Source organism: Coturnix japonica, chromosome 2 (assembly GCF_001577835.2).
Source record: "Coturnix japonica isolate 7356 chromosome 2, Coturnix japonica 2.1, whole genome shotgun sequence".
Classification (NCBI taxonomy): domain Eukaryota; kingdom Metazoa; phylum Chordata; class Aves; order Galliformes; family Phasianidae; genus Coturnix; species Coturnix japonica.
Genome location: NC_029517.1, coordinates 123,167,511 through 123,179,813, shown reverse-complemented (window position 1 = coordinate 123,179,813; position 12,303 = coordinate 123,167,511). Strand labels below are relative to the sequence as shown.

The 12,303-nt window shown below is 37.6% G+C and overlaps 1 protein-coding gene across 2 annotated transcripts in view; it reads left to right on the top strand.

The window, feature by feature from the left end:
• Positions 1–10: 10 nt before the first annotated feature.
• TAF2 (TATA-box binding protein associated factor 2) overlaps positions 11–12,303 on the top strand; it is a 53,343-nt gene continuing 41,050 nt past the window's right edge. The window contains exons 1-9 of one of the 2 annotated variants that reach the window (XM_015856197.2): positions 11–449; positions 2,174–2,228; positions 2,983–3,143; positions 7,696–7,814; positions 8,450–8,591; positions 9,057–9,288; positions 9,891–10,075; positions 10,666–10,779; positions 12,048–12,147. In XM_015856197.2, coding sequence (XP_015711683.1) covers positions 397–449; positions 2,174–2,228; positions 2,983–3,143; positions 7,696–7,814; positions 8,450–8,591; positions 9,057–9,288; positions 9,891–10,075; positions 10,666–10,779; positions 12,048–12,147 — 1,161 coding nt within the window. In that variant the 5' untranslated portion in view covers positions 11–396. The remainder of the gene's footprint in view (positions 450–2,173; positions 2,229–2,982; positions 3,144–7,695; positions 7,815–8,449; positions 8,592–9,056; positions 9,289–9,890; positions 10,076–10,665; positions 10,780–12,047; positions 12,148–12,303) is intronic. The other variant, XM_015856198.2, reaches the window with a different exon arrangement.

Here is a 12,303-nt window from a genome sequence, read left to right as displayed (position 1 = left end):
AAATGGCGGCGGCTGCCGCGGCGGGGCGCGTTGGCGGGAGGCGGCCGAGCTGCTGAGGGAGCCCGACAACAGGGAGCCCAGCCCGGAGCTACGTGCATAACAACGAGCCCCTATCCCGGCCAGCTGTCCTGTCAGCGGGGAACTGCTGTCCATTAATCCGGTCGGTTCCCGTGGCTGCTGTGTGAGTTGGTGTCGTACCCCAGCAGACAGAGGGGCTGCGAGTTACCTCGTGAAGGGTTATGTTAATCATGGTGCTAAGCCGAGCTGGATATGCCTGACCCGTCGGTCGAGGACCCGCTGTGGAGATGAGGGATCGCCTGCAGCGTGGCCACCGAGCGAGGAGGATGCTGGTGCCCTTCTGACGGCCTGTGGTGTGTCGCAGTGCTGCCCGTCAGGATGAACAGGAAGAAAGGAGACAAGGGATTTGAGAGCCCGAGGCCGTACAAATTATAAGTATCTGTTTCTTAAAGGATTGTTATGCTTCGGATCGTGATGCATTTGGAGCCGGGTCCCGGGCTGGGCAGTGGTTGTCCAAAGAGTTTCAGCCTCCTCAGCTGGAGAAGCTTGCTCTCAGTACACGTGTGTTGTGGGGTTTGTCTTGTGTGATCTCGTGCACAAAAAGGCTGTAAAGCTGCAGTCTCTTCTTGCCAAGAAATTGACGTTCAGCCTAGAGAAGAGAAGGTTGCGGGGTGACCTCATTGCAGCCTTTCAATACCTGAAGGGAACTTACACCCAGGAGGGGAGTAAACTCTTCGAAAGGGCTGACAATAGCAGGACTAGAGGAAATGGTTTTAAGTTAAAAGAGGGAAGATTTAGGCTGGATGCTAGGGGGAAGTTCTTCACTAGGAGAGTGGTTAGGCCCTGGAACAGGCTGCCCAGGGAGGTTGTGGATGCCCCGTCCTTGGAGGTGTTCAAGACCAGGTTGGACGGGGCCCTGGGCAACCTGATCTAGTAAAGGTGTATGTTTGGTGGCCCTTCCAGGCAGGGGGGTTGGAACTACATGATCCTTGAGGTCCCTTCCAACCCAGGTCATTCTGTGATTCTGTGACATTGATCTCCTCAGAGTTTAGAGATCTTTCCAGGCAGTATCAGCACCACAGATGATGCTATCACGTTTCATTCTTACTGGTGTGTCAGGCCCTCTCGTCTCACAGGCTTTTTAATGTCTAAACACAAGTATATTTATAAATGAAAGCAAGTGTTTGTGCTGAGGAGGTCTGAGCAAACAGTCGTTTTTTACAGATTAGTTTATAGTCAAATTGTGAAGAAATTGGTTGTGGATGGCTGTGAATCTTCATGTCTTCATAACTTAGTGATTTCTTTATAAATCCATATGTTTTTAAACAGAAGTACTGATGGTATCGGAGGGATTTTGGTATGGAGGTGATGTTTGAATTCACTGGGTGCTAGATTTTATAATTCTCCTGTCGGAGTTTCATTGAAGTCTTTCAGTTGTAGCCAAGCCCTTTCTTAATGTTCAGTCATGGGTATGTTCGTACAATGTGTGACACGGTGTAAAAGTTGCTTTAGTACAAGGCTGTATCTTGAGTCAGTACAGTGGAGTGTTGAATAGATGCTGTCAACTGCAGAAAATATGTAGGAAAAAGTTCTGAAAGTTTAAATAAGTTGGAGTTATTATTTTATCTCTCACTTAGGAAATCACAGTTTTATTTACCAGGAGTTCTGATACGCAGCTCAAAACTTGAGTGGATGTGTTTGACTTGATCTTGATTAATATATCACAACTGTTTAATAAATTATTATAACATTTTAATTGTAAACATGCATACAGTGACTTTTTTACATAGTACCTACTTATGTAAATGACGTAAGAGAAGCAACTTAGCAGGTTCTGCAGATAGCAATTGTTAGGGCTGCATGGCATTTCCAATATGAGGATCATAGAATCACAAAACCCTTAGAGTCAGAATGGACCTTTGAGGGCCATATAGTCCAACTCCTCTGCACTGAACAGGGACGCCACAGCTATTTGCCCATTGCTAAAATAACTAGGCCAATGCAAATTCTCCCCTTACAGATATATGCTGTATGCAGAATTTGTCTACACCACATACTGTATTATCAGTGTTCGTTTATAACTGTTGAAATATGATTTTAAATATTGAGAATTGTGCAAGACCTGACTAATTTAATTTTCTCCTTTTTGCAGCACGACTCACCAGGTAGTTTGTATCAACAACATAAATTTTCAGAGAAAATCTGTCGTTGTAAGTATGTTTTAATAAAATATGAAAGAAGAAACAGAAAGTGTGGGTTTCCTTCATGGTTTTAGAAGTAACAGCTGCACACACAAGCTGATTACGTTCTTCAGCTTCTTATACTTTCTCTTAAGTCTGTTATTTGTAGAGATGCCTCAAATGAAACAGCTTGTAATAGTGATTGCTCTAACCTCTGTGAGGAAAAGCTTTTTAAAACAAAGCTTTCAAAAGGAAAGTTGATGATACCACAAAGCAATCTGCAGTCAAGAATTAACTTTTAACAGTATAAGTTGACGTTAGGGATAAAGATATTTGTAGCTTCCATGTGAGTTCATGAGATTTGACGGGGCCTCAAGGCTTTGAGACTATTTGTGAATGTAGATGTATGGCTGAATGGTGTCTACTTAGAGTCATTGTTTCAAGCTTAGATGCCAAAACCTAAAACATGGGAATGAAAAATGTTGGAAATGGACTTGATGTGTAGCCAGCAGAGGCAGATATTTTCCAGTAAAATAAATATAGTTATCAGTCCTTTTCAGGTTCTGATTTTTATTATTATTTTTTGACTGGGAATATTCACCTGTTAGATTATACGAAATAAAATGTATTTTAGATATCTACAATAAAATACTATTTTTTAGGTACAAAATGAATATTTTACCCGTGATTTTCTTCTGGAAATGCATTAGATTTATTTTTAATTTATCTTTGCTTGATGGACTGGCTAAGATCTTAAAGGAAGTGCTGATTTGTGTTTTCATAGGGCTATGTGGAACTGACAATATTTCCCACGGTTGCAAACCTGAATAGAATCAAACTGAACAGTAAACAGTGCCGGATTTACAGAGTAAGGGTCAATGATTTGGAAGCGGCTTTCATCTATAATGATCCAACGTTGGAGGTTTGTCACCACGAGTCAAAGCAGTAAGTGATGTGTTTACAACTTTATAGATGTTCTGTTTTCTTCTGTTGTGAAGCATTAAGTCTCATGTCCATTTCTTTTTTTGGTAAGAGAAGCGGAACTGTGTTCACTGTGTGTTCTCTTTTAACCTTGCTGAAATGTATGTCCATGTTTTCACATATTCTATTGGATGGCTTGGTGGAGTTTACAGTTCTCAGAATTGCTAAAGGACTTTCATTGAAAGTGCTGTAACTGTTTAACAGTGGCTGATATGAAATGAGACTCCTTTGGGTTAGTAGGGAACCTCCTGTGGTCATGTGGAAGATGTGAGAGAGAAGCATTTAAAACACTGATAGCTCTTCATTATGTTAAGAAAGGAATCAGAAGAGATAATTGATAAAATCATGAAACTGTCACCATTTTGTGGAGGAAGAACGTTGTTTAGCATCTCAATGGCACAGTGGCACATCATGTCTTGTTAAACTTTTATTTCTACCTCAAATTATCCTGTTTAAGAGCAGTAAAGGACTAGAGGGGATGGTTTCAAGCTACAGCAGGGGAGATTCAGGCTGGACATTAGGAAGTGTTACTTCTCAGAAAGGGTGGTCAGGCACTGGAATGGGCTGCCCAGGGAGGTGGTGGAGTCACCGACCCTGGGGGTGTTCAAGGAAAGGCTGGATGTTGTGTTGAGGGACATGGTTTAGTGGGAGCTATTGGTAATAGGTGAATGGTTGGACTGGATGATCTTTTAGGTCTTTTCCAACCTTGGTGATTCTATGATTCTATGAGATCTGAAGGTAAGACACGCCAAGGCTGAGAGCAGACTGTAGTTTTCACATTGCCATTAGAACTTAAAGAAAGCTTTTGTCTTTCATTACTCCCGTGTTATTCATATAAACCTTTAATTAGTACATAAAACTTATTTTTAGCTTTCATCACTGATAGTTTGTCCATCAGTCTAAAACATCATTCAGATAAAACTGAAAACCTTATTAGATTATTACATAAATACATCAGGTTTTGATTTCTTCCTGAGTCGTCCAGGCATCGCTGCTTTTGTAACAGTCAGCACCTGACTGTCTTGATGGAAATGTTGAGAAGTTATAAAGTAGTTCGCTGTAAAGTGTAACACAGTGTGTATTAAGTTTGCCCTCTGTACACAAGGTGGCAGAGAATCCCATTTAGCTCATGCATTTAGAGAAGAGTTTGGAATCCTCTAAGTACTGCTTCCATCCTGCAAGTAGTGTTGGAGCATGTCTGTTTGGGTCTTGTCTTAGACCTGTTGCTGTAGTGTTACAGCTACTCCTATTGTCCTCTTCCCTGTTTTCACTGTGAATTGTAGCCTTCTTGATTCTGTCAGCACAAGGAATTGATTTTTCCAAGGTGTAGTATGCAGAAATCCCACAGCCTGTATTTGACTATTGAGACGACCGTTCATGTCTCAGCCCCTTGGCACTTAAAATGAACAAAGGAGATATTTTATTCTTCTGTGTGTCTGTTTGTTTTGTTTTGTCTTATTTTTCCTTAAGAGTGTGTATTGTTAAGTGGTCACAGCTAAAAGGACTTCTGTTTTGATAAGTGAAATTTGTGGTAATCCTGCTCTCGCTGGGATGTGCTTCACACATTCGTGACGACTGTGGTGCATGTTTGAGAAATTATTGCATTTTAGTATTGCTTTGTTATATAGGAAGACATACCTTAGTAGAGCTCACTAATGGATACATACTGCTTTCCTGTGTGTACGTGCTGCATTCAGTATAATTTTAACCTTGAGCAGTGTATACCTGTTCAGTCATTAATTCATCTACTTGTTTCGTAGCTTTTTTTTAACATGAAGCATATTGTTCTTAAGGACATTTTGATATCCTCCAGTTTCACTGTTGGTTTAGGTGGAAGCAGCAGTAAGCTGCAGAAGAGATCTTTGTGACAGCCTTTGGGGCATGTGTTGTAATACTCTTTCATCTGAGAGGTCAGGGATCAGCGTTTAACTTATACACAAAACAGACAAGCTAGTGCTGAACTGAGTGTGTGCTGCTTTGTGATCTGCTGCAATACATAACCTTTATTTCCACTGGGAGCATTCCTCCTCTGGCTGTAAACTCATGATGCACTTTGTCATTGCTGAATCTTTTCCTAGCAGAAGTGCAGAGAAGTTTTGTAAAAGGGGATGGCATGCACTTAACTGTGGACAAGAGAAGTTCTTTTGTTTAATGTGACATGGATTCTGATTGTTGTTTTATTAATAAATTAATAAGAAATGTACATGCATAATGTGTATACATATAGCGTGCAATATATTTCAGTTCTGTACTATGTTTTAGACCCCAGAAGTAAGTACTGATTTGTAGTTAGGAAGCATGGTACAAGAATAGATGTAGTAATGAATTATGTATGGAACAAAGATCTTATTTTATGAAGCTGATGCTAAATGCTGCAGGAAGAAAGATGTTTATAAACTGTTTGTTTGCTCTGCATAACAGTTACTTAGCATTGCTGTCCCTCGTAGTGAGGTATGCTGCTGGAAGTTGACATGGAGGTATTAGGAATCAGTGAGTAGCTTTAAAGAAAATTTACAAGATTATTCATTTCCAGTCAGACAACAGCATGTACTTGGTCAGTAATTAACACTGTTTTGTGTTATTCTGTTAATAAAATGTCTCTACCAGGAAAACTCAGGAATTCATGCTGCTTTTTCACTGTCAATGCACACTTACCTGTAGGAAAACTTGTTTATTTCTTGGGATGTGACTTCTGGCTTATGATCTGGTTTTTGTTTAAAATGGTCATATCCTGAGAGTAGTGTAATCTATGAAAAGATTAGTCTGTGGCGCTAAGTCTTTAATGGATTCCTTTTATGGTGAATCACCCATTTGAACTGGAACACTTCACAAAAATAGAAATATCAGAAAAGACTGTTTCCCATAAAATGTTAAGCTCTCTGGAGTCAACTTTTCATGTTATAAAATCGTAACCTTTTCCTGTCTATGAATCCATTGATGTTTAGATGTAACCACAAGTTCATCATGAGACTCAAACTTGGAAAAAATCCTTACTGATGTACTGGAAAAGAGCCTCCTATTGAAAGTCATGAATTTTCAGAACAAGTTTACATTTAAGTGAAGAAACTTTGAGACTTTATAATCTAATAAAGTGTTACTGTTTTCTCTTGCTAATTTCTGTAACTAAGAAGGTAGTTTTCAGTCATGTAGTCTTTTTAAATACAGTTTCTCCAATGATACTTGTTTGCCTTCGTTGGATGCTGTTTCAAATTAGCTTACAACAGTGTTAGGGTGGTTTTGATGCCACTGGGAGTCTCCCGTGCCTCAGCATCAGCATCAGCGCTGCTCTGAGCCCTTGGTGAGTCAGATCGGGGAGTTAAACCAACTCCCCGATCTCTACCTAAGAAATGTAAGTTGGTTTGAATTCATCTGAACTGTAGTTGAAGTATATTCTAGTACGCACATTCAACTATCTTTAGGTGCACTTCAACTATGAAAAAAATAGTGGTTACGTAATAAAATATAAGATTTAAGCCTTTCTGTATTTAGTCCAGTTTACTGCTAATGTTTATTTTCAGAAGCTTTCACACTAAGTAGACAAGTTTAGTACTCCTACCATCAATGTTTGGCTAAGTTTCTCAGATGAGTAAGGCTGAGAAAGCACAGTGTTCGATATATATAGACTTCTAGGATGGTCTTGGCATAGCAAATTACCCTTTGTTCTTCCAAGTCAGGTACTGTAATTTGGGTTGAAAGCCATTTTCTTTGTGGGTGGTGAAAACAGAGTGGTTAGATGAAAGTAAGTAAAATCCTGAAATGAGATCATGTCTGCTCTGTGTAGACTTGAGATTCCATGGAAGAATGGAGTCTACAGCCAAAAGTTAATTTACTCCATTGTGATGGAGCACCACTGCAAAGAGCTTTATGCTTGACTGCAGCTCTGCCACAGTTGCTGGATTCATCAGTGGTGCACAGCTAAATGCTCGGAGTTCCTTCTGGAAAGAAGAGGTGATGAGTAACTGAAATGCTTTCTCCTCAGAGAGAAATCTGTGTGCTAGAGGATTAGAATTAACAGAGATGTCATGCCCGTGTTTTGTCGAGTTAAAAATCCATCTTGAAAGAATATGAAAGCTGTAGCATAAAAACGCAAAAGCAAAGTTATTTCTGAACTTGATTGGTGAATTTTTCAGTATGTGAATATAATAATACTGAACAATAAGAAGATAGCAGTCAGCTTGTAACAATAAGTGTGCGTATGTCCCTGTTCATTTCATAGGAAAACAGGTAATCTAAGTCACAACTAAAGTAATGATACTGCTTTAGAATGAAATGTGCTGTCAGCTAATATATAGTCACTTAAACAGCTGTACACTATTGTAGAAATTTGACTGCATCCTAAATAAATGAATGATTGCAGCCTTTTCTTTTTAAATTGTTTCTAAGGACCAAAAAGTATTTTCCTTTTTACCCATAAATTTGGTATAGAAATTATGTTGCTTATAAGTTGGGGTTTTTTTTTGTTTTGTTTTTTGGGGTTCATTGTATACTTTAAGAATTAAACGGCTATTTCTGACAGGAGGAATCTCAACTATTTTTCCAATGCCTACGCTGCTGCAGTCAGTGCTGTGGACCCAGATGCTGGAAATGGTGAACTCTGCATTAAGGTTCCTTCAGAGTTGTGGAAGCACGTTGATGGTAAAGAGACTGTTTACTTGAAAGCTTAATTTAAGACGCCACAGAATTAAGATGCGAGTTTGTATAGGCGATCTAAATGTATAGAAAGAAATTGGCTAAACTTCATTGTCTGCTTGAATTTCTTTTCTTGCCTGTCTCTTCATAGGCCAGATTCTGTGAAATTGAACAAAAGCAGACATTTCAGTCACAGAAGAAACTTTAAATATAATAAGGAATTTCAATAAACTGCAAATTATAATAGCATATCTCTGTAGAATGTGCTTCTTACGTGCAGTTTCAGTAGAAAATTATTTCAGTATTGTAGCTTCAGCAGTGTGCAAACAAAATTATGGTAAGAGTATAACAACTGTATAAAGATTCTTTACTGTCGAGGGAAAGGAAGATTAAATGCAATTCCAATTGAAGTTTTTATCAATTAATAACAATTCTCCTAAATTCAAATCCTTTAAGTTAAATGTAAGAGGTCCCAGTTTTGTAAGTCCTTGTATTGTGCTTCGTAAGTTGAACCTCTGTGTTGATGAGAAGGAAGCAAACAGATAGACTTGAAAGACCAGTAGTCTGAAACTCAACTATTATTCTGAAATAACTTTCGCATCAGTAATGTATGTGCTCTAATTTCTGTCTTGATGCTGCAGAATTGAAAGTCCTAAAGGTGCACATAAATTTTTCTCTGGACCAGCCAAAAGGTGGTCTTCATTTTGTGGTACCCAACATGGAGGGCAGCATGGCAGAAAGAGGTGCTCATGTCTTTTCATGTGGCTATCAAAATTCTACAAGGTAAGAATATTCTCTTTGAGTGTTAGACTGCAGTTCCTATTTAATCTCAAAGTGTAGGAAATAAAATTTCCCTAAATTTTTGGTGAGGCTGAACATTTGAAAACTTAATTTCTGCTTGAAAGGAACTCACCAATGTGAAATAGCGTCTAACAGGATTTCTAGTCATTGTAGCTCAGGAGGTAATGGCAAAGAAATCTGCAGCACATTGTGAGAGCACAATGTATTATAAATAATGAGATATAATAAAATGATAATAATATATATATTATATATATATATAATGATAATATAATAATATATAATGAGATATAGTGAGAGCACAATATATTAATACACATTATTGTATAGTAGAAGGTTGTCAGCATTGACAACATTAAAAAATACAGTTTGGAGCTTGAAAAATATATAATTTGTGAAACAGAAGCATAATCGTTAACCATCCTTCCCACACACTGACTTCCCTAGATTTTGGTTTCCCTGTGTTGACTCATATTCTGAGTTGTGTACCTGGAAACTTGAGTATACTGTGGATGCTGCAATGGTGGCTGTTTCCAACGGAGATTTGGTGGAAACTGTATATACCCATGACATGAGAAAGAAGACGTTTCATTATATGCTGGCAATTCCAACTGCTGCTTCTAACATCTCCCTGGCCATAGGACCTTTTGAAATTCTTGTTGATCCATACATGCATGAGGTAATAACCTACATAAGTGTCTCGTTTTCTGTTTATTAAAGAGATGGGTACTGTTTAAAAAGGAAAAAAAGGAAAAAAAATATTCAGTCCTTGAGATTTGAGGAGAGCAAACTGATACATTTCTGTAGAGTTGCATAAAGTTGACTTGAAATCACAAACCATTCTAAACTTCATTTCTGTGCTGAAATTAACTTTTGGAGAAAGCTGGTATTATTGAAGGTTACCCAAAGATTCAGTTCTGTTTGGTCATCTTGTAAATGACTACACTGCTTCACTAGCTGATATATGTCTCATTCATTATTGTGTAAGAGAAAAATAATACTCCTGAAGATTACGAAGTCTCGTGTCGTGTTATATGACAAACACTACTAGGTAGATGCCGTTACTGAACATACTTTTAAAAACAATTTTTTGTTGTTACTCTCACAATTTAGATGGATATTCCGGTGCACTTTTCTGCCGTTATAACTGTTATCACAACTTGAAAGTGCTCTTTGCTGTTAGATTTGTAGTAGTCGTACCTTTTTTCTGTTACGTAGTTAATTTGATGTAAATGGATTTAAAGATATTCACCAGTCTTGTACCAATTTTTTCCTTTGTAGGTGACTCACTTTTGCTTGCCACAACTACTTCCATTGCTCAAACATACAACATCATACCTTCATGAAGTTTTTGAGTTTTATGAGGAGATTCTTACCTGCCGCTATCCATACTCCTGCTTCAAGACGGTTTTTATTGATGAAGCATATGTTGAAGTAGCTGCTTATGCATCCATGAGTATTTTCAGGTTAGTATTTGAGAAAATGATGCTTTTTAAATCCATGAGCATAGAAACTCTAAGACTATTGGGAAATACCTGATGTTATTATTTTTATAGCCTGAGTTTTGGGTTTCCTGTTATGGCAAGGCTGTCTTTTGTTGACATTACAGACTTTTAACAGCATTTCTAATTATATATATATTTAAAGATTTTGGATGCACATCTTAAAAAAAAAAATTGGCAGAGGTTTTCTGATTTAGAAGCACCATGCATGAAATATTTAAGATCAGGTTAAATGTAGACATTTGATTGTTTTGTTTTTCTTCAGCTGGGAGAGGATACTGTGAATCCAAAAGATTTTCACCAATTCAACTACTTTGGCTCTATAAAGGAAAACTTATGTGTATACATATAATAGCAGGAGATCTGCCTAGATTAATGTTATTTTAAAAAAAAAAAAAAAAAAAAAGCTGATATCGTGCTGGAAAACCAGTGAAAGAAATACTGCATTTGTTTTGGCTTTTAAAACAAGGTCTTTTTTTAATTTATTTTTTTGGGGAGTTGTTTTGTTTGAGCTTGAGCTTATACTGTGTTGTTCTCTTTTTATGGGGGTCCAGCACAAATCTCTTGCACAGCGCAATGATTATAGATGAAACTCCACTGACAAGGAGGTGCTTGGCACAGGCCCTGGCCCAGCAGTTTTTCGGGTGTTTTATATCCAGGATGTCCTGGTAAGTATTTTGCTGTGGTACTCCCTAGAAAAAGTGGGAAATTTAGGGAACTGAAATTCATTTTGCATTTGTATTTTACCAAAAGTGTAAGTGAAGAAGTAACTGTAGAAGAAACAGAAGAGTAGTAAAACCGTCTTAGTAAATGAAAATCCAGTATAGTGGGTTTTTTTTTTCCCTTAGAACAGGAATGTGAGATGTATATGTTCAGAAGTCTAGTGGTAGAATGTGTCCTATCTCAAATTACTGTTACTCACTGCTGTACTGTGCATTGGTACCTATAAATTCATGGAGGACTATGATCAGAGAATTTCTGTCAGCTATTTTGAATAAGGAAATATATCCTGAGCAGAAAGTACTTGCTGAGTGCAGAACTAATAAATTAGAGGGAAGTATGTGAGGAGAGAACGCAGAAATCAGTGTCAAATTGACATGTTTGCTGGGGTGGTAACCTCCATGTAACTTTTTATCCCTCAGAAAATATCCCTAAACTTTGTCATATAGTTCTAATTACTATGTATTTTAAAGCTTTTGGCATACACTTTGTGTTTCAAAGACAAGGCGTTTGCTACTTCTTTCCAGGGTAAAATTGTAGGTCCTAGAATATTCTTGACTAAAAAAAACCTGAAACTAACATGTTTTCACTAGAATAATTTCCATTTTTCTTCTTCTGATAACTACTTTACAACCATGGTCATGGCAGGATTTTTTTTGTATCTCGTGATGACTCCCTGTTGTGTCCTCTTAAGGTTCACCTCATCATACTCTATCTGTCATTCCTATGATTTGGATTCTAGCTCATGTTCATTTTGTGTTTTTTCTCCGTGTTCTTCTCTCTTAAGACGTAACTGTCTAAAGGTGTTTTTAAGTGGGTGTCCATTGAATTGTGCATATAGGTATTTTGTCTTGTTGCTGTCCAAATGTTTTCCATTGCATTGAGAGACGTATCAAGAAATTAAGATCATGTAGATTAGAAGTCATATTAATTTCCATATCTATATTTTGTTATGGTTTCAGCTTAGGTAGTTTGCTTTTATGTTTTAATCTAGGCTTCTGTGGTAGAAGTTCAGTTTTCACTGGCTCTTCAGTTTCATCAGTCCCACCCAGGTGCCAAGTTACATAAATTGGTTCACAGCTCATCAGACTCCTATTGACTTAGAGATTGTTATGTAACCTGCTGAAACCTGTGGCTATTTTGAGCTAGTTAAAAATACCATCCATTATGAAATACCTTCTGAAATGCCATAATTTGTGATTCTTTCTTATTATAGGTCAGATGAATGGGTGCTAAAGGGAATCTCTGGTTATATATATGGCCTTTGGATGAAAAAAACCTTTGGTGTTAATGAATATCGACACTGGATTAAACAGGTAATAACATAATGGTAGTATTTCCTACTTACAAGCTGTGAATGTAGTATCAAAATTTAAAGCTAAACACCAAATATATTAACCAAAATACGTTTTTTCAGATATCCTACAAATAATTTTCATCATCTTTTTGTGCAGTTGTTTTTTTCTTGAGTT